The sequence below is a fragment of the Hoplias malabaricus genome, chromosome 8 (assembly GCF_029633855.1).
Source record: "Hoplias malabaricus isolate fHopMal1 chromosome 8, fHopMal1.hap1, whole genome shotgun sequence".
NCBI lineage: Eukaryota > Metazoa > Chordata > Actinopteri > Characiformes > Erythrinidae > Hoplias > Hoplias malabaricus.
This window is the reverse complement of record NC_089807.1, coordinates 25,148,019-25,170,498: the sequence shown is the minus strand read 5'-3', so window position 1 is coordinate 25,170,498 and position 22,480 is coordinate 25,148,019. Positions and strand designations below refer to the sequence as shown.

At 38.2% G+C, this 22,480-nt stretch overlaps 1 protein-coding gene across 5 annotated transcripts in view; it reads right to left on the bottom strand.

Moving 5' to 3' along the window:
- LOC136705752 (echinoderm microtubule-associated protein-like 4) overlaps positions 1-22,480 on the bottom strand; it is a 72,580-nt gene that overhangs the window by 8,135 nt on the left and 41,965 nt on the right. For 3 of the 5 annotated variants that reach the window (XM_066679494.1, XM_066679493.1, XM_066679491.1), the window contains 18 exons: positions 21,878-22,010; positions 20,981-21,178; positions 18,139-18,282; positions 18,002-18,027; positions 17,797-17,829; positions 16,479-16,602; positions 15,845-15,994; positions 12,894-12,963; positions 11,836-11,946; positions 10,579-10,674; positions 10,089-10,223; positions 8,015-8,150; positions 4,270-4,421; positions 3,933-4,058; positions 2,920-3,051; positions 2,573-2,640; positions 2,360-2,448; positions 1,775-1,872 (listed from right to left, as the gene is read on the bottom strand). In XM_066679494.1, the coding sequence (XP_066535591.1) occupies positions 1,775-1,872; positions 2,360-2,448; positions 2,573-2,640; positions 2,920-3,051; positions 3,933-4,058; positions 4,270-4,421; positions 8,015-8,150; positions 10,089-10,223; positions 10,579-10,674; positions 11,836-11,946; positions 12,894-12,963; positions 15,845-15,994; positions 16,479-16,602; positions 17,797-17,829; positions 18,002-18,027; positions 18,139-18,282; positions 20,981-21,178; positions 21,878-22,010 (2,021 nt within the window). The remainder of the gene's footprint in view (positions 1-1,774; positions 1,873-2,359; positions 2,449-2,572; positions 2,641-2,919; positions 3,052-3,932; positions 4,059-4,269; positions 4,422-8,014; positions 8,151-10,088; positions 10,224-10,578; positions 10,675-11,835; positions 11,947-12,893; positions 12,964-15,844; positions 15,995-16,478; positions 16,603-17,796; positions 17,830-18,001; positions 18,028-18,138; positions 18,283-20,980; positions 21,179-21,877; positions 22,011-22,480) is intronic. The other 2 variants (XM_066679492.1, XM_066679495.1) reach the window with 2 other exon arrangements.

Here is a 22,480-nt window from a genome sequence, read left to right as displayed (position 1 = left end):
GCTGGTAATGTTTTCCTGACTGTCCAAACCTAGACTTGTCCATTGGACTGCCAGATAAGGAAATGTGATTTGTCATTCCATGGAACACGTTTGCACAATTGTGAATTATTTGATGCTTATAGTGAAATACAGCCAATACTGGGACTGCCCCGTCCATCAAAATGCTGTGAATACCTCATTATTCTTTAACCATTAGAATTATCTCTTGATAAATTTCCATCAGTGCATGACTAAGAGCATAACACGTGAGCGCAAATGAATTAAAACATGACACCTTTTAGACTCTTGGTCTCTGCCTTGGTTCATGCACCAGTATTCCTCTATATGACTACTGTCTGATCCTAACAGTTCTCTCCAAGGCCTGGTCAGAGTTAAGTTCAGCTGATTCTCATCACAGGGGCAGAGTCTTTCTTCCCCCATACAGTTTAGGGAGGAAATTTTGATTTCCCTTTCTTGGCATAGTTTTCAAGTTACTTGGAGTCAAAAGGCTTTCCTCCCATATTCACACATGCAGATGTGTGCACCACACACACACACACAGAAAGGAATGTCTGTAACATCTTGCCAAGCCTGAGGCCAGACACTCTACATGTCACTAGGCTCATATTTTCTCACAAACAGGGAGCGGTAACATCAAAGTCTATACCTGCTAAACACAAGCAGGAAATTTTATCACAGACCACACAGATCTTAAACACACATCTTAAAATCAGTAGAAACTCACAGTGCTCTTATTTCCCTTTCTAGCTGGCCTCTAACTGCATATATACCCTGCCTATCTCTCCCTCAGAGGCAAGGCTTTTATTATTCAGCTGTGCCAGCATTGATGTAAATTCAAAGACTGATGTTCTCCCAGTCTCTCTCTCTTCCTTGTGCTGATTTGTCAGGTTAGTCTCATGTGAATATGCTCTGCCCTCCTAATCACGTCTAAAGAAAAATTTTCCCAACTACATCCAGAAGTGATCTTGATAAGTCAGACACAGGGATAACCCTGTCTTACATTTATAAGTCTGAGTTTCAATTTTACGGCCATTCATAAATCTAAGTCATGCACCAGACAAGACTGACCATATCCTGACCTATCATTTTGTTTTTTTGGTTAATGGGGTGGAAAATTGGAACTGATTACCTAAAACCTTTTATTGGCCCAATAAATTCATACAGCTGCAATCACAATTATTCAACCCCCACTGCACATCAGGTTTATTAGCTAAATTTATAAACTTCCAGCTGTTTCCAATAAAACAATCAAACAAGAAACATTTAAATAGCTCAACACAACTAACATAAGTTATTTATCCAAATCTGGCATAAAAATATACTACTGCAGTGACAGAATAATTCAACCCCTTCAAGCCAAGTGCCTTTAACACTAAGTAGAGCACCCTTTTGTTGTTATGACCTGATGCAAAGGCACATCAGGTCATAAAAAGTGACATTTTGTATTGAATTAGGAAAAAACACTTGTTATATTAGTTGTGTTCAGCTATATAATCGTATATATATATATATAATTCCATAACAAAAAATATCATTCCATAACAAAAATTAATTCCCATTGGTCTTTAACAAGAAAAACAAGAAGTCAAATAAAAAGCTATCTAGAGAAAAAAAGTCAACAGTCACATTTCAGAAATTCTAAACTTTTGCTGATTACATTTAAACACAATGTTTATATAACTTCTTTCATTTAAGGGTTGATAAATACAAGGAAAACAGCAACCACTGTATACACTTTCACTTGTGCATATGCATCCACTAGCAAGAAACTTACAGTGCATTTCCCGTATCTGCTGTACTTGCGTCCTTTATCCGACACTGTGTAGAGGTAAATGAAGTTATCATGTGATCCCACTGCCAGCAGTGTGCCATCTGGATTTGAGAGAGTCACAAGAGGGGGGAGAGAGAGAGAGAAAAAAAAATCATAGTTTAGTAAGGCTATTATTATTAATTTTACTATTATTATTTTTTACCTAATTTTCTTCGCAATTTACTTATCTCAGTTTAGTCTCCCTCATTAACACACTATTCCAACAACTTGAGATGGGTGAGCACAAGCACATGCCCACAACTGCTTTTTTCTTGTTACCTGCTGCTAACACAACATCAATGGACAGCTCAACGTGCTCGGAGGAGAACGTTAATTGTCCAGATCTGTTATACCAGTTAAAAGAAACCTGAGCTGGTCAGCATTGTGCTGGAGAGGCAGGTGAGGAGGGCGGCCATCGTATCCACCCAGAGAGAGCAAGGCCACTTCTGCCCTCATGGACTGGCCTTGGATGATTGGACTAAACTTTGTCAATAGATAGCTATGCTCATTTGAGTTTACACACACACGCACACACAGTCTCTCACTCACCTACAGTGTAGCGCATTACTGACAGCTGCTCGTTTCCATCTGTGTGGATAGCCACCAGGTCCCTTGTCTCAGCATCCAGAGCATACCACCTGTATGCACACACACACGCACACACACGCACACACGGCTCAAACTGGAACTCTAGTATATGCTCTAAACTCTTTGCTCATTATTGGTAATGACGAGAAAACAGAATGCAGGACAGTAACTTACTTCCCTGAGTGAGTACCAATGGCAACCACAGCTCCGCTAGGATGGAAGTCTGCACAGTGGCCGTGCTCCTGTGAGAGACAATGAGAATCAGCACCCCATCGTCAACATCATCATTAGAATTAATACTACACTGGTAGTCCAAAAGAACTCTTAACAACCATGTATCATATGCTGATTTAAAAAATGTATATTGAGGTGTTGATTCTCTTGAATCATGAATATTTACATGGACCAAACAATACTTTATGTTGGTATGAGATGTCCATGTAATAACACTCTAAAGTAGAGGAGGGGTCAGGTTCACTCTCTGAGTTTGTACATTTATGAGGAGGCATGCAGGCTCTTACATCCAGCAGTCTGGTCCATTCCAGAGTGTGGTCCACTGCATTCCACAGACAAACTTGCCTGTCCTGGGCACAGGTGAGGAACAGGTCTTTAAATGGATGGGTGGCCAGACCCCAAAGCTCATCGGTGTGACCCTGCAGCGTAAGAAATACAAGAACAAAATGGATAAGGCCTGTATTATTGTGTTTTCATGTGTAGTTAGTGACAAGCAGATCCACCTGTGTTTGTGGGATAAGGCAGGGTCTATTATGACAGTATCGTAAGCCTAGTATTGTGAACACTAAATTTGTGCTGCATATGATTTGAAAATGTCACGTGTGGCCATTTTAAATGAGAAGGAGTAAAAATATAATACACATTTACACAGTTAGAATGTCCTCGCATAGAGCAGGAAGGGACAGTAGCAAGAGTTGGCTAGTGTTGAAAGAGTGTGTGGAATGCTTTCTTTGGTCTGTTTACAATAGGACAGAAGACTGGAAAAAATCTACAGGAGTTTAAGGGCTCTGGAAAATCACAACCCAACTTCTCCTGGCCGGATATGACGTAACTAAGGCCATAAATGACTTACAGTCTTACAACAGAAAAAACATGCACACAAAGAATTGACAGTATATTGTCATTAGAAACCATTTTGAATATAGGCAAATTGTGTTGCACATTTTATACATGTGTTCCTCTAACCAAGCAAAAATAATTAATGAAGTTATTAAAGGTAAAAAAGTCAGGGCTAAGGACGTTCAAGTCCTCAGGATTTCATTTCAACTACCTGGACACATCTTTTGGTTTGTGTTTATAGTGAAGCCAGGAATTTAGAAATCCTGAGAAGTATTTTTTATTTTCTGGAACTAAACTACCCGTCTCTGAGTATCTTTAAATGTAGACCAGTCTCTGTACTGCATACAAAATGACTCAATTTGTTAAGATTTCTTTTCAAGTGCACATTCTTCTGTTCAAGATGCTCCTAATTCTATTCAGTGTCTGTCTGTATGAAGTTTATGAAGGAAAGATCTCTCACCTGCACTTCTACTTGAAAACCATCGTTAAAAGTGCCCCTAAGAATAAAGTTGCGTGATGTGCCCACCAGAAACTGCTCCCCCTTCCCCTCAGCGACAGCTCTGATGGTTCCGTATTGATCAGGAACCTAGTGAAGAGTGATACAATTCAGTAAAATTCAACAACAAAGACTACATTTAATTGTACTGGAAAATCAATTATTGGAGGAAATACACCTCTGTTTAAAATACATGAAACACATTCAGAACCCTGAAGACATTTATATGCCTTGCCAGCAAGTTAGTGTATGCCAATACCTCTGTTTACAAAATATGTGTGTATGGGGTCAACTGGCCCACCTCTATGTCTCTTTCTGGGTTGAGGTCATGGTCCCAGAGGATGATCTTGTGGTCTTTGCCTCCTCCGGTCAGCAGTGTGCCATTCCTCATTTGACACAGCGTGAACACACTGCCATCATGGGCCTTGATTTGACGAGCGATTTGAAATGCTCCTGAGGAAGAGGAAGAATAAAACAATGAATTATCAGCTAAGCATCAAAACAGCACAAAATCTTCTAGCATCATACTGAGAAAAAAAAAATCAGCGTAACACTGTACCATGAAACACATTCATACAGTAATACTACAAGTTGACAGCACTGTCTGCTGAGGAAATGGTAAATGGTACTACTGAGGGAGATGAAATGCAAGCTGACAATGAGAAAAGCAGCATGCATGGAGAGAAATCAGAGAAGCAGTGAAGAGAAAAACAGACCGAAAATACAAAAGAATGATGGAGACGGCTAAGACGGTGATTTCTGGGAAGAGAATACCACAAATGCTTTTCATGGCTAATGTGGTTTGGCACCAACATGTTCTTAGCTCTTAGTATTGCCAGTGGGGATCTGCAAGGGGGTAAAGACAGAGAAGGAGTGTGCATGTGTGTGTGAGTGAAAATTTGGCAAACCTTGATTCTCAACATTCTTCTTGATTATCACTCCCACTGTATAATAATAATAATAATGCTGGTAACACACCACAAAAGGAGGAAAATTATCTGGCCATGTCATCCAGTCAACTTAAACACAAGTACAGACAGACAGACAGAGACACAAAGACACAAACTTCAGCTGTTATCCAAAGGCTGACAGGATATAATGTTGAGAGGGATCAACCAGGACACTTAAAGAAAAATCCCCCCCCCCCCCCACCCCCGTTTTTGTATTTTCGTTCAAGCAAATTTCAAACAATATTTAAATGTTCTATACTATATTTACCCACTTGCATGGACCTACCAACAGCAAAAATACACACACATGCACAAACAGGCCACAGCTTCAAGAGGTGCTGGTGAGTGACACAAAGTCCCCTCACATGTAACCCAGATCCTCCCTTAAACTTTATTTAAAAAAAAAAAAAAAAAAAAAATCACCAGAGGCAGGGAAATAAACTCTGGCAGTGTGGCACAAAGTGTGACACCAAGCCACACAAGAATGTAATGGCAACAGGGAGCGCATCATTCATAGTTTCAGTGGCATAAATGAGCAGGACCCTGAGAACATTAAAGACGACGTTCAAGACTGTAATCAAAAAACACTTTTTATAAGATTCAGAAGATGTTTCCTCACTATTTGCTTGCTGTCCATTTGCAACCTTCCTGACTCCAGTTGTAATTAATTGCTTCAAAGACAATTCATGATACACATCCAAAGGAATATAATGAATACCTAAGACACTCTCCAATTTGCTTACTGCCAGAACAGGCAGAGAACATTGCCATCCACACAGCCCTCTTGCACTTGAAGACCAAGATCTGTTAAGTGAAAATGCTCTTTTTTGAGTACAGCTTGCGTTCAACAGTCTTACCATCAAAACTGACCACAAAGCTCCACACACTCAGACTATAGACTACCCTCTGCAACTGAATCCTGGACTTCCTGACAAAGAGCCCACAATCTGTCAGGACTGGCAACCGCACATCCAGCACACGAACCATAAACACTAGAATCCCCCAGGGCTGTGTGCAGAGTCCCAGGCCTCCAAGACCAACACCAGCATCATCAAATTTCCTGATTGTACTACAGTCACTGGAATGATCACTAAAGTTAATAAGACAGCGTACAAAAGGGAATCTGTGGCAAGGTGCAAGGACAACAATATTTTCATGAATACCAACAAGAATATTGAAATTATTGTTTATCAAAAACGGATGAGGGAGCAGCTCACACCACTAAGAAAGGCTAAGAATGTTTGGCAAACCAGCTAAAATACTTAGCAACTTCTACAGGGGTACCTCTGAGAACATCCTCAATTGACTCTGGTCTGGTTTGGGAACGGCTTAGGACTGTAAGGGCCTCCAGAACCATCACAGGAGCAGCCCTTACCATCCTTGGAGGACATTTACCACTCCAGGGTCAAGAGAAGAGCACACAACAGAACCAACCCACCCCCAACACTGTATCTTTACATTTTTACCATCAGGAAGACACAGTATAGGAGTGTGAAATCAAGAACAATGAGGCTCAAACATCGCTTTTAGGCACAAAACACACACAAAATAATGGAGTGCAAACTTGCACAGTACGCACAGATATTTTTTTTTTCCCACAAGAACTATTTAAACCTGACTTCTCTTATGCTTTTAATGCTCAGGCGCAATACAGACCAACTCATTTATACACAATACATTTTCTTACTGCTTCTTTTTAATTTCCTGCTTCATTTTTAGCGCTTACATGTTTATAGTCACTCTTTAATTAATCAGAACAGAAGGAGTGAAAAATAATAAATGTGTTGTTCAATGTATTAGTGGTCAACTGCACACATGACAACACTCAGAATAAAAGGTACAGTAGCGCTACATTATTGGTCACTAAAGGTACAAAAAGTTTAAATGTACCTTTCAAGGTACAACAGTGTGTAAAAGTCCAGTTTTGTTCCCTAAAGGTACATTACATTATCTTCTGCAGAAGGAGAGATACATGTTTGTAATCATTCATTATAGAACTGTGTCAAATAAAAAATCATCATAAAAGTCCTGGAGATGAAACTGGGCGTATGAAATCAACACAATTTTAAAATCTACAATTATAAAAAAAATAAGGTACAGTTATATTCCCTAATTAAAGGTACAAATATGTGCCCTTCAGGGTACCACCACAGAGACACATTTTCTGGCAGTGAAAAAAATTCTTGAATCTTAAACTTTATAATGTTATTTTTCTTGCTCTTATAATAAGGAATGAACCCAAATAGACTGAGTACTTGCTGTCCTTGTCGTATAAATTATACGTTTTCTGTTGACCATTATAGGATCACTATTTTCAGGCAGCCACTATCACTATGCAACTTTTCCATGATTACATTCCATTAGCAGTCTGTATCATTGTTGTTTTTCCCCAAACAGCACATATTGTAAAATCTTAACATGGTAATGCTAACACATGAACATCATATTATCTGTTTCTATGTACAGAATCTTGCTTATGTATATGAGCTATGATGAGCATTGGGGTTGACCATGGTAAAGAGATCACTGACCATTCAAAACATCTTCATCTTCTACAGTTTTGCAGGTAAGGTCTGCAGTTAATCAGCCAGTACCCACCTTGGTTTGCCATCATTTGTAAATAACTACGTCAATTGTTTGTTGCCGCTTTGATATGAACAGTGAACAGACAATACTGGAAGCTGTGGCTGAACTGTATTCATTTCTATTGTAAACCTAGTGCTAGACTTAACCTTTTAAACAGTGTCACGACAACGAATGCAGGGTGCACACTTATCCAGTAGGGGGCACTGTGATAAAAGGCCATTATACACAACACCTTATGCCACCCCTGATGATCTAGCTCTGCAACATGCCATGGAAAACTATTACCACTTTGGAGAGAAGAGACAGAAACCTGCCAACATACCTAAATGCAGACATTTAAATATCACAAGCTCTGGTAAAGGTGCAAGTTTCACTTGTTCTTCTATTCCTCATAGTTCTCAAACAAAGGCTTAAGCATGAGAACACAGGTGCAAGCATATATGACGATAGGTGTGTATGTGTGACTGTGATTGTAAGAATTAAAACGGGGGTGAGGAAAAAAATGTTTACCTTTAGGTCCTTTGCCTGGGGCTGGTTCCACTGTGCTGCGTGTCCAGATTAACAGGACGCCTCCAGAGTCTCCAGTTAAGATATCTCCATTATTAAGGAAGGCCAAACACTGGACGAATTTGGGTTTTTCATATTTCTAGCTCACAGGCACACACAGAGCACACATGTTTAAAAAATTAAACCAGTTAGGAAAATACTGATATTCACGCAATGCAAATACAGTAATCCCTCGCTACTTCGCGATTTATTTTTCGCGGATTCGCAACTTCGCAAGTTTTTTCAAGGGGGCTTATAGCCGCTATATCGCGGATATTGAGGGAAAATCTAGGAAAACCGTGAAAGATGAATAGCCAAAATATTTCATTAAATCCATTAAATTTTCATAGATTAGGCCTGTAGGTGACAAAATATATCATTTACAAGTATGTCTTACGTACAGTACATGTATTGGTTATGTCCACATCCGAGTGAAATTTTCTTACGCTAAATCACAGCTTAGGAATTACTCTATTAAAGAAACTGGTAGGATATCACATGTAGTTCCAGCTACATACAAAAAAAATTAAAAACATACAAAAATATCTTTCCTCTACTTCGCGGAAATTCGTTTTTCGCGGGTGGTCTTGGAACGCATCCCCGCGAAAAACAAGGGATCACTGTAATTTAAACATAATAAATTCAACAATTAACACCTACCTTGTATTAACCCTCACTGTCTATTCTCACAGCTCAACGGACCATATAGTATAATTTAGTAGTTCTACAATTACAGACTGTAGACCACCTGTTTCTCTGCATATTATCCCTATTTCACCCTTTTTCAGGAGCCACACAGGACCACCACGGAACAGGAATGATTTGGGTGGTGGAGCTTCCTCAGCGCTGCAATGACATTAACATGACGGTGGTGTGTTAGTGAGCGCGTGTTGCTCTGGCACTGTGTCCACACCTCATTGGTCCTCCTTGTAGATGTAAATTCAGAGACAGTAGCTCATCGGTTGCTGCACAGTTTGTATTGATTGTCCTCTAGTCCTCCATCAATGGACACAGGACGCTGCCCACAGGACAATGTTGGCTGGATATTTTTGGTTGGTGGATTACTCTCAGTCCAGCACTGACACTGGAGGCTTCAAAAACTCTAGCAGCACTGCTGAATTGGATCCACTCATACTAGCACAACACACATTAGCACATCACCAAAATGACAGTGTCTTGAGCACTGAAGAGCAGGGTGAAATGGGGATAATGGGGATCGGGATAAGAAAGCACACAGAGAAACAGGTGTAATTGTAATTGTAGAACTACAAAATGATCCTGTATGGACAGTGGAGCTGATGAAATGAACAGTGAGTGTAAATATTCTGAATCCAGTGATTGTTCAGTGCATATGAACTTATTAAAGTCCCTGGAAGCACATCTGTGAGATGTTTTCTCAGCACTGTCAGTTTATATATTATGTTCTTAGAAGTAATGCTGTCTCGTTGCCCAGAGCCACATTTCACTCCTTACATTTCTTAAGCATCTTCTGCCTCTCCACTACTGCCCTTGTAGTTTTGAAAACTATCTTTTAAAAAGTGTACATGCTTTGAAATGTGACGTTTCCATATTATTAATCTAGGTGTATCACATTACTTCTAATCTGGTATGAGTAGTTTTGAAAAACTAAAATCCTGTAATAACTGGATTTGCTAGATGGGGGTTCCTCTGACTGGGTAAAAACTATGATAAGAGACATATAACTGTAGAAAAAATCAGCTGAACATTTATCTGCACACACTGTAATCCAGTTTCCAAGCAATACAATCTTTAGATGTAGTGTAATACAACAACTACAGAAATGAAGAGACAAAGCACATGTAGAGTGTCTGTCTGCCTGTTGTCTTGCTTACAAAATATGTTTGTAAATTCTGTGTATTTACTTGTACACTGCCAAATCTCAGTTCACACAAACATGTAAACATATGCATGTCTATAACTGAGTGATCTGAGAAAGCTCCTCTAAATGTGGATGAGTCACTGCATAAATTTATGAGCTTGTGTGTGTGTGTGTGTGTGTGTGTGTGCGTATTCTCACCCCAAAGATGCCCTGTTTACGTGCCAAAGAGTTGCCACTCCACGTCCAGAAAAAGATGTGACTCTTGCCACATGTGACAATGGTGTTGGCATCAGTGGGGTGAAATTCTACTGCTAAGACTACCTCATTGGTCGTCTGTAAGTGAGAGAGAGCAAGAAAGCGAGATACGGAGAGAGAACAGTACACAGCACAAATAACACTGAAGAGAATGGCTTCAACATGGAAATGGGTGGAGGCAGAGGAAAAGTAAAAGGAAGAGACTAATTGAAATTAATGAATGGATCATAGAAAAAAGGTCATGTTGATGTCATGAAGCAACATGAGAGAAGGTGATTCACAAGAACAAAGAGGCAAAGAGTAGAAGAACAAAAAAAGGAAACAATTTGCAGGAAAGGATAAGGAAGTTTGAGAAATGTGTGTGATGAGAAGGATTAAAAATAATTAGTAGCTTCAAGGTGGAGTCAAATACACCCGGTATATGGTGTCATACCTTAATCTCAGCGATTTTGGACTTTTTCTGCCAGTCCCATACAGTTAGCATGTGCTCATTGGAGTCATCAATCACACTGAGGTGAGTTCCAGAATCCTGCGCACACACAAAACACAACACAGCAGCAATTAGTGTTGGATTTGACCCTCAGTGCCCTGAATGAGGTAAACATCTGCAAAAAACCAGAGTCATAAAAACCCATATCCTTGTGACTGTTTGGAACATTATGTCAGCGACTGATGAATTGTTGGAAGTGTTTTACAAACATGAAGTGAAATAATTTCAAAGTATGACTGAAAAGATGCCAGATGTAAAAGAGTATTTTTTTAAGCTAGAGCTAGTCAAAGACATTCTAACAAAACCTAATAGACAGTAATCTCTATGTTGATCTTTGCTACATTTTGCTTAAAATAGTGACTGGGGATGCACTTAGCTTCATTTTGGATTTCAAAACTAGAGCCAGAAATATAACTCTCAAGGTCCATTCTTTTTGGGCAAATTGTTATCATGTTTCACAAAATAATTTTGAGAACTTAAAACAGCAAAATGATAAAGACTAGCATGTAGTCTTCATTGGTGTAATTCTTGCATTATTTTAGACATTGCTGTAATTATATAATCTTATTTTATTTGTTTATAAATGGTATTTATTTTGTCAATTATATAGAAGTTTCTGCTAAATAATTAAAAATACCTAAATAATTAAAATAATTAATAAAGGTTTTTTCAATTTTCAGAGTATAATATTAATTTTGCCCACAATAACAATTATTGGTTGTGTTATCCTACCATGAAATGTTGCTGTATCTGTAGAAAAGAGGTAATATGACCTCTCTTTTGCCTGCTGACAAATGTGTGAGCAAATCCTTTCATTTTCACAAAGTGAATAACAGAGAAAATAAAATAAAATTAAATTAAATTCATAGCAAAGCAATATAATTCATATAATATTTCTAAGTTTAAAAGAAGACTTTAAATGTGTATGCAAGTGTCTGGATGGTGGAACAAGCAGGAATGCACCAGCAATATAGATGAAAAATAATCTCTGGCTGATTAGACCCCCTATGAGACATTTAACACTTCCATGCCACTAGCCCAGCATAACCCACTACCATACTTCACTCACACAAATAGGTATAAACCAAGAGAGAACTACAGCAGAAGTAGTGACCCCTATTACGTGATTAAAATTATAAGTTCCACTGAAGAAGGGTGTCTGCCAAATGCTGTGAATGTAAATGAGGAAGAAAGACTCACAGCTTTGGAGAAAGCGAGGGATCCCACTCCTCTCTCAAAGGTGCCTAGGCCGATAACCTGGAGGGTGGTGAGAGTGACAGAGTCCCATACTCTTACATGAGGCTGCAGTGGCTGGCGGAGGTACAAGTGGAGAGAAAAAGGTTGGTATTAATGACAGGATCCAGGTTTTAAGTTTCAGGCAAATGCTATACAGAACTCCAGCTATTTTCACTCTAAAGTGTTAAAAATGTAAGATGAACAGCAAAATATTATTAACTTATATCTCAATACATTGAAGTTTTAGCCTGCTCTGATACAATTATGTGTTTCCACCCCATATAATTTATAACCTTTCCCTATAATATAATACAGATCCTAATTTCCTGCCGTAGGCTAAATAGCACAAAAGAAAACAGAGGTGTAAAAATCAATTGGAATCTGGTGGAAGATATCTGTGAGAACAAAGCTGGTGATATACACTGAATTTTGATACAGTGAATATCAGTTTTAGGCTTGTAAATATATTAGACTTGGGAAATATCTGAAAATTTTTTTTATTAATTAAAATAATTTAAACAAAAAGCCTTTTATCATATGCTTGGATTGAAATGTTTGCAAGGGGTTAATTGTTTTCCTCTCTGTAATTTAAATTTGTCTTTACAATTTGAGGAAGTGCTGGACATGAATTATGGGTTTTAGATCTATATCATTGTGATTCACAATGTGATTTTTGTAAAACCAAAATATTTAATGTGAATGGAATCTGGAATTCAAACATGTCTTTGGAAGTCATATATTACATTACATCAAGACACTTAATTTGCACTAAAATTGCTGAGTTTCAGGAGGATTTATCACTGGGGATTTTAATAAAAAATTATATTAAAACATAGTTTTAACTGTGAAAGGCAACAAAATGCACATATGAATTGATATTAGTACAATTCTACTTTGATATTAAATTAGTCATTTTTGTCATTAAAAGGGTCTTAATCATGTAGTTTATTATAGACAATATCCTATTACACTGCCCTAACACTCCGGACCTGTGTGTGTGTGTGTGTGTGTGTGTGTGTTACCCTCCCATCCTTGTCCACTCCGGCAAGCTGTCCTGTGGCAATGCGTATTTTATCTGGATGAACAGCAAGACTGACAGAGACAAAGATAGAGCAAATTCAAGAAGCTTATCAGTCACATGACTGCAGTGGAGTAATGGTGATTGGATAACTGTTTATACTTTGCCTTGTTTAGGACTCCCACCTCACAACATTTCTCCATATTTCTCAATAATATCTCACAGATCAATTTCAGTAACAAATCAATAATGTGTACTATACCCCACAACAAGTGTATTAAGCTTGTAACACAGATGATGTGAACTGTTCTAAATTATATTTAGTGGTGCATCAAAAATGTAGACCACCCACTGGACGGGTTGTCAACAGGAAGCCTGGCAAACATTTCCTTTATGTCAACATCTTGTAGTGGAGTACAGACCAGATAACCAGATCGAAATGAAAAGTTTTGAATTAAACTTTTCCAGTCTGAATAAGACCTCTCGTCTGTGACAACATCCAACCTTCCACAGGACTGTTTGTGCCCGCGGGGGGTCAAAGCCCCACACACACGCACACACATAAGCTGAAACATCAAAGGACTTGAGAAGGACACTTTCAACACATGGCCCCAACGACCCCCCCCTCCTCAGGAGATAACCTATTTTATAATGCTTTTAAGAGACAGGAACCTCAAACACAAGGAAGGGTTATAATCCCGTTTATGACGAAATGGCACCTCAATGTCTCGGTATCTCCGCGGGAATCAACAGATGTTCAGAAAGGGGCGACCTCGAATTGAACCCCATTGATTCCCGCCGAAGCATGGATCAACAGCGACACCAAATGGACACTGGCGAAACTACGCCTCGCTCGGAGTCGCTGGAAAACAATAGCGGAAAATAATCAAACTCTGATTATTTGTGTATTAAACCTATGTATTAATGTCACTTTCTGTACCCTCAGATGAATGCCTATCTCCTAATGAAATGTTGTATATTGTGGACTGTTCCTATCATGAAGAGAAATCCTACCTCTGAATAGGATTAAACGAATTAATATTCTTTCCCAGCATAGCATCATAAATGGGACGTAAAGATGAAACCTTATGTAACTGTCTGATGTTAATAGTCCAATGTACTCATTGTTATATGTTGATAACGGGTATAAGAAATTTGATACGAGAAATTCATATTCTTTATGTGTGAATCAATGATTCAAACCCCCTTCGACTCTCTCCCCCTAGCGAGAGTCACGTGAGACTGAATTCGTGTCCAATCAGAAAGAGGACTCCTCCCGTTAAGGCGTGACCGCGCCAGCCTTGAAAACAGAGAGCAGCCCAACGCAGCTCAGTTCGAAGTTCAACCGAGTTCGAAGTTCAACAGAGTTCGAAGTTCAACAGAGTTACGAGAATTCAGTCCCGAGAGCTCGACAGAAGTAACGAACCACGAAAGAAAGCCAAGAAGAGTTCAACCTACGAGAAGAAACTTTGAACGACAAAGAAACACTTTCTTCTGCACGCCGACAACGAAACAAAGGAAAATCTCAGACTTCAGAAAAAGCTTACGAGAGACGTCTCGAAATTAGCTAAGAGTATGAAGTTTTACTAATACGTCGAGTAGTTTTGAATATCTCTTTTCTTTCAATCTTGTTTATGTTTTATTACCCATCGAAGTGTAATCTCACGACTGATCAAAGCAGGTGAACTTATTCGTGGCCAGAGTAAGAAAACACCGCCGAGATAACTGAACGTCGTAGAATAAGTAAGTTTATTGAACCGATTTTCAGTTCTGGATCCGCAATAACCAGCAGAACTTTCGTCCAAACGTCCATATAGTTGGACTCTCCCACTCACGACACTGAGCCAGAGGATTCTGCCGCCGGCGTCATCACGCTCCGAGTACGCCAAGGCGACTCAACCGACGAAGAAAAGCCTCCATGCGGACTCAGCCTGGAAACTTCTGAGACCGCGAAATCAAGCAAGACGCCATAACTCCCAGGACCTCAGAGAGCCTTTGTACGCAACGAGTGGTGAGAATCGATGAAAAAGTAAGCTAAACTTATGCATTTCCAGAGCTGAGAACCGAATTAAGTCTCTTGATAAATTTTGTATTAATTAAACCTTAGTTAGCAACTTTAGTCACAAGCCAGAAGCGCCTAGCTCACCTTTAAGCTCGAATCAGTTCCCCTTACCGGACACCGTGAGATTACAGGGTTGTGCTATGTTAATTAAATATCTTTCTCTTTGTTAATAAAACTCTCATTCTTGGAAATCACAGTGTTTGCAATTTGTTTATTAATTTCCTGAAAATCCTGACGGACTCATTTAGCATGATTATTATTCTTTCTCAAACTAATTATTAATGTTTTAATTGCTTAAGCCAATTATAAATCTTAATTAATTTCATCAAGTCAAATATCAGAGATTGGAGGAGTTTGAATAAGGTCAAGGCTATAAAACAAATTATAAAAATTATATGTATATGTATTTGTGGTGTACCTTACTACACTACAATCTGACATTGAGAACAATCCGTGTCAGAGCACAACTATCAATAGTTTATGTTGTTTTTAATGGCAACGTTTTGCTTTTGTTCCCAACTGACTGTAAGCAACAAGGACCACAAGGCAAGCATAAACGTGCGTAAACTTACATAACGTTTATGCACACAAAATAACTTATGGGATATAGTTTATTTGTAAATACTGTTAAGCAGTTTTACATTTTTAATTAATTTTTTTTAATAGCGGCAATGAATACTTAAAATTTATTTGGTGGTGATCTGACAAGAGCCTGTTGCTACATTACTCAAAACTGTCATAAAGCTAGCTTACAACAATTGTAAAGTTTTTATTTTGGTATTCAGATGATGGTGGATGTTCTGGTTTGGTTTAGATGGAATTTTGTTGGACTGCAATTGCAAAGTAAAAAAATACCAGGCCTCATATGTGTGTATATCAAAGTGAGATCTCACCACTTCACACAGTCGGTGTGTCCCAAGTAATGCCGCTGTGTCCGCTCATCATAGTTGAAGAGTACGACTACAGAAGCAATAAAGTAGACAATTTCCCCTGTAGGCAACAGATAAACATTTGCCCTGCAGTCTCTCCCCCTATAGCCATATCTGCCCTATGGAGTCAAGGAGAAATTTTAGTGGCAGTTAAATACACAGAAGAGGTGCTGGCTTTATGTGTCAGGTAGGAAACATGCTAGCCTTCACCCTACTGAGGTAGACCTTGCTAGGATTAGCAATAAATAATAATCTGAATAAACAGCTATAAATATCAATTTACAGGTATATTGTTTAGTTACTAACCTTACAAGTTATTACAAAATAGTTTCTTTTTTTAATAATTTCTGAAACAATTACCAATCTATAACACTTCACTGTGGCCAATATATATATATATATATATATATATATATATGGATATGGATATATACATGGTCAATATATACATGAAGTACAATTACATGTTAAATAATCAGTTAGCGTAGTAATACTGACATTTAAATGCTTTAGCATTCCATTGTGTTAATAAGCGATGTAGTTATGGCAATGAGGAATATGCACACTTGTTAAAGTAAAACTGTTCCACAAAGGATACACCCACTCCAGTTTGAGTCTCTCAGAAGGAAGTTCGGTTCTAACATCATCATAGTTTTCAACATCAGACGGGATGAACATGGTGATGGGACGTCCACGCATGAACATTTTGATGTAGTCTCCCTCTGTGGAGAGGTCCAGTGAAAGGTCAGGGTGGTATTTACACTTAAGGAACTGATAAATCGGTGTTTTAATTAATGTTAATTCAACCTAAATTATAATAAAAATTAAAATCATGCTTACATAACAGTGGATTACATTTACTCAAGGCATTGTGAGGACTCTCAATAATAATGAAGCACAACATTCATAAGATTTAAATGTATTTTCTAGATTATTAAAAAGGCATTCATTGCATTAATTAGTCTATAAATTAAACTCTCGAAGAAGTTAGCTAAGGTTGCATGCCCTTAATGTTTCTAGAACACAAGCAACTCAAAAAAGAGAGATATTTGTGTCATGCCAAAGGATAAAAACAGGGGGTTGGATGTCTAAACTAGGCTGGGATTAAATGGGGGAAAGCAGAAGCATGAGGAGAGGAAAACAGAATGCCGATCTTGAGTTAGGAGGAAGAGTGAGGATGTATGAGCTCAAAAGGTGCTTGATGAGTTTCTCTTCTCTCCCATTTCTTTCTGTTAGGTGAGTTTTCTATCTTTTTAGGATAAAACCATTCATATACATAACTGTAATCTGTAAATAAACAGATTTATGCTCACGTCCATTAAAAGCTACTTAGATAAGCAAGGCTCTTACTAATAATAATACAAGTAGACCACATGTATTACTTGAGTAACAAAATACCTGAAGAAAGAAACTTCAGAGGAAAAATGTACTAGCTTTGCAGTATTTTGCTTTTGGGAGCTAACATTAAAAAGTAACTCTTTTAAACCAGACAAATACACACACATAAGGAATATGTTTTTTTTTTTTATTAGCCTTACAATAATAATAATACATTTTATTTGTAATGCACTTTACATTTCAAGGAAATAGCCTTGTCACCTAGAGGAAGGTCCTTTTATAATTAATTCAGCTAAGAAAGATAGGGAGTTAGAGAAATTGCACTAAACCATATCAGAGAGAAAAAACAGAAATATAGAGAAGTTTGTTGATTTTTCTCCTTGATCAACATATTATAGAAGACGCTATTATGCATTTTAATTATTTTCACTTGCACATTATATTCAGCCATGCCAGACGAGCAAACTTAATAAGAAATCTAAGCAAGAAGTGCACATTGCCCAGCGTGAAGCAGGAGATGGTGAGCATTTGCTTGTTTTTTTACGGCTGCCTCTGCCCTGCAAGGTACAAGAGCTTACCTTGATTGTTTTTCTCACGAGTTGACATTTTGGCTGGTTATGGGACAAAAACAACAGCTCTCAAAACCAACAAAGGATGACAGATACCAGGAAGAAAACAGCTATGGTTTGACAACCACAAGACTGACAACAGTTATTACATGACAGGTTGGGCCAGGGGTGTAGGTTCATTAGCGCTATTGGAAGCAAAGAAAATAATCTTTACCTTGACTGATAACTGGATCTCGGTGTCTGAGAACAGAAAGAGCAACATTTCAAAGACAAATCATTTATGAAACAATACATTTAGTTTAAACTGAGACAGTCAGACAGAAGGAGACGGGGAGTACTCATATTACTAACTTTTCTGCATTCTTCACAACTTTGGCCAGTAGTCTTGATGTGGAAGCAGCTTTAACCAGCTTGTTCCTGCTGTCTTCCCCACTATCCCACGTGCTGCTCTGAGAACGCTCCATTCCTCCACCCCGCTTCGCACTGTGGCCCCTGCTGATGAGGCAAAGAGGAACAAATAAATAAAACACACCAGTCACACATTTGTGGAAAATTAAGAGGAAGAAAAAATCTGATGAAATTAATACAAGTTGAAATGTGAGAAGAAAGTGTTATAATTTCATGAAGAGGCATAATGGCATTGGAGGTATGCTCTTTTTTAACCTAGACAAGAACTTACCGATATCAAAATGGCTTTATAACACATTACAGAGACATGGTTTAATCTATGGCTTACATTCCAAAAACATTTACACAATAAGATTACTACATTCCTCCAAATGCCTATGCTTCTCCTACATTTTGGTTAATCTCGAACCTGAAAAGGCAGGAAAACAGCAAAACCATGCCTTCATTATGAAAGGCACAGCCATGAGAATACACATCCCTCTGGAAAGGGTCCATGCATGCAGTAGGCCAGGCTCATGAGAGAAAGCACACCCCACTCAGTTGTTAGTATAGTCAGCTGAGAGGTTAAACCCCAGCCATATTGTACAACAGACAAAACAGTAAAAGAACACAAAGAAAAGACAGGGTAAAGACAATGAAAGCACAAATAAGTAGCTAAAGAAAGAGAGAGAAAATAGAGAGTTGGCATATAACAAAGGAGTATTAAGATAAAGAAGAAAAGAAGGCAGTCCTCATGCTGAGCTGTATGTAACAAGAAAATGTAAACAGCACAGAAAAAGGTATACACTTTGGATCACCCAAACAACACTGATCTCCATCCAATACCTCCATAATTCATTTATTAATAATTTTTTTCTTTCATGTACAGAACAAAAACTAACTGATCACATTCCTTAACAGTTTTCCTTATGTATGTTGCATTCCTTATGTATATTCACAGACTAACAAAACCAGCCTGTGGTTTTTGTCCCCTCGTTTTAATAATTTCACCTATGAAAATAATTTCTACATAAATAAAAGCTACTGCATCATACTATAAAAATGTAGTAACAGAGGTACCCTGAACTGACAGATTTATCAGATGGCACAAACTTGCATCCACATTATTTAATGGATAATAAATATTTTAAAAAGGTTTTTTAACACTTTATTTGTACACTATACTATTTTTAAGGTAAAGTTGTGTTATTCTGAATAGTATCCATTCTATGTATAAAAATAACTGTTTGGAAGGATTCAGTTCAATCTCTCTCTCTCTCTCTACACACCACACACACAGAGAGAGAGAGAGAGAGAGAGAGATAGTCGATTGTCCCAGGGACAGGGCATACCATTAAACAAAGCACCCTCTCCCTATGATATCAACCTTGGGCAGAGTGAGAGCAGAAAAATAGCTTCAGGCCCCAGCAGAGCAGACATGCTTCCCAGTCACAGAATAGAATACAGATGAGCATTATTTTACTACATGTATATACTATTACAGATTTTATTTGTTTTGTACTTTACTTGAGTTTTATTGAAATGTAAATACTTGTGGTTCATTTGAAATTACAAGATGCACAAAATATGATTTATATTTTCAAGTACATCTTACATAACTAGGTTGAGAAACTCTGCTTTTGATTTAAAATGTAAAATAATAATAATAATAATTGCAGAGTATGATACTGCTTACAACTGGGCTCACTTGTCTTTATGAATGAGGTTGTTACTGAAGAGGATCAGAAAAAAAATATTTGTTTAGTGAGAGGATGTTACTGAGAGTACTGATCACCTTTCCTGATGCTTAGGTTATGTCTCTCAAGGCAATTGTCATTATACAACCTTTTTTTTTTTTTAAATCAAGCTTCAATGTTTTTTTCTAATGTACCAACAGCTGTTAAATATAATCTAAAAATATTTTATAATAACTGAAAATAGTCGTAACACTAAAACACTACTAATTATCTGTATGTCCGCTACACTGTGCAATCTTCCTGAAAACTAAATCAGCCATGTAGTATTTATGCACTGACATTAGTTGGAGTGTTTATCTCCAAACATAATGCAATTGTTTGCAGATGTCATGCCTGAATAAATCTCCTGACTATGGATCCTTCACTCAACAATCTTACAACAATCCAATCTTGGTTCAGATTTAAAGAAAAATGCTAGTTGGTTTTCTATGACTCTTAAGATAATTGGATTGGACAGGCAGTATGGATAATATGAATATCTCAGCAAACAGTCCCTAAGCATATTAAGTATAGGCAGAAATGGTTACTTAAAGTGTCAAAGATTACTGGCTACAGGATAGAGCATAATTTAGCCATGCAATATATCAGGATACTTTGATTTAGATGAGGGGCATCTGTTTTTCCTTATTCTTCCTTCTTTGAGTGAACATATCCAAACAGACCACAGCTGGTCTGAGATCAGTGACCTACTTAAATCCACTGATCCTAGACCTGTTGCAAAGATCAGAATTAGAAAGACCACTATGTAAATATGCTGCTCCTTTAATCCTCATAAGCATAAAAACAACGAACCACTATATTAGCCATTAACTGTAAAGTAATCCCTGACATGTTATAAAGTGTAGTGTCTTTGTCTGAGAAAGCTTGGGCGACAAGCAGATGATTCCATTGTAAATAAAGTCATTTAATATGGGTGGGAGCAAAGGAAAAGATACTGATGTGGGAAACATGCCAGTTCTGCCCTTTAGCCAGAGGTAAAGTGCATTGTGAGAAATTTGCCAGAGCATTGTAGCACGCAGCAGAAAGACTGCATGGACTTTGGGAGGAACCTTTTGGCTGGGGAGGGCCCCTTGCTCTCTGGAGCCATTCTCTGGGACTGTAGGGGGTGTGGGGAAGGGGAATGGCTGGAGGGAGATGGTGCCTGGGGAGTGCTGGGTGTTGAAGGAGGTTTATCGTTAGCCTGTGGTGGCTCCTCCTTCTCCTTGATCCCCTCCATTGGAGGCTTGTCTTTTTTCTTCTCTCCACCACTGCAAGATAACAGCCCATCAGCCATAGACAGATCAAGTCATGGGACAGAACTAATGGTCAGCACATAACCAAACAATGAAACATTTAAAAGAAATGTATTTAAAATTCAGATGGAGAAGACATAAATAAAAGTAAACAACAAATATCCCCACCCACTTTAACAGATGCTACAGGTCATGGTAAGCATTGTGACAAAAAGGAAAATACTCTCTGAAGAGAACTTCCAGGTCAGTGCCTTAAAAGTCAATTGATCCTGTAAATTGCAGTACCACTTATTAGGGATCAAATTCAATTTATATATCATTTCACCCTGAATGATAAATATCTACAATAAGTTAATGAATTTGATGTTCTATTTCTGAGAGTTATACAATTTGACAAACAATTCATTTCGAATTTAGATTTTAGAAGCCTAGACTAAATAACAAGCTTTGTGAAACAAATATTTGGCACTTCAGGTACTGGTGTGCAATGCAAAAATGCATTTTATTTAATAAAGTATATAAATATTACATGTAATGTTGGTTCTTTGGGATCATTTTTCAGAATATTCTATAGCACAAATTCATTCATTCATTATCTGTAACCGCTTATCCATTTCAGGGTCGCGGTAGGTCCAAAGCCTACCTGGAATCATTGGGACTATAGCACACAAGCGTGTGATTTTGATTATGTTTTGTGGACATGTGTATTATTACCTCTTAGCTGCTGAGGACAGGGTCTCCTTCCGAGCTACCGACACCGTAGAGCTGTCTCTATGAGACTTGCGGCTGCTGGAGCTGCCATTGGCAATACAGGACATGGAGAAAGCCTCGCGTAGTGGGGTCTGACCTGCACAACAGATCCAGGATCAGGAAATGTTATTAATTCATTACAGCAAGAAAGGTGTAGGGATGCCTTACTATCTTACTCCCAGCGTAGGCTTATTGCTCTGCAGATGTTTTATCCTAACTTATTCGTATATTGGCCATTTCTGATTGTGCATAACTTGCTAAACCCTGAGCCGTTTGATGGATGCTGTTGCAACAAAAGTCAACAGAAAATGACATGATGAATGACAACAGTGATTGCAATGTGATTGTGGAGATGAGGAGAACAGAAAGGGGGTGGGGGAGGTAGAAAACCAAGGCAGAATAAAGGGTAGCTTAACGAGGACAGGATGCAGACAAGGTAAGTGGATCAAAGCGGAAGGGATTAGGACAAACAAGTTGGACTACTTAAGTAGAGCCCTACCACTCCTTGAAGGAAAACATGAGAGCTAACACGCAAACCAACCAGAAGAGTCACCTAAGAAGATGATA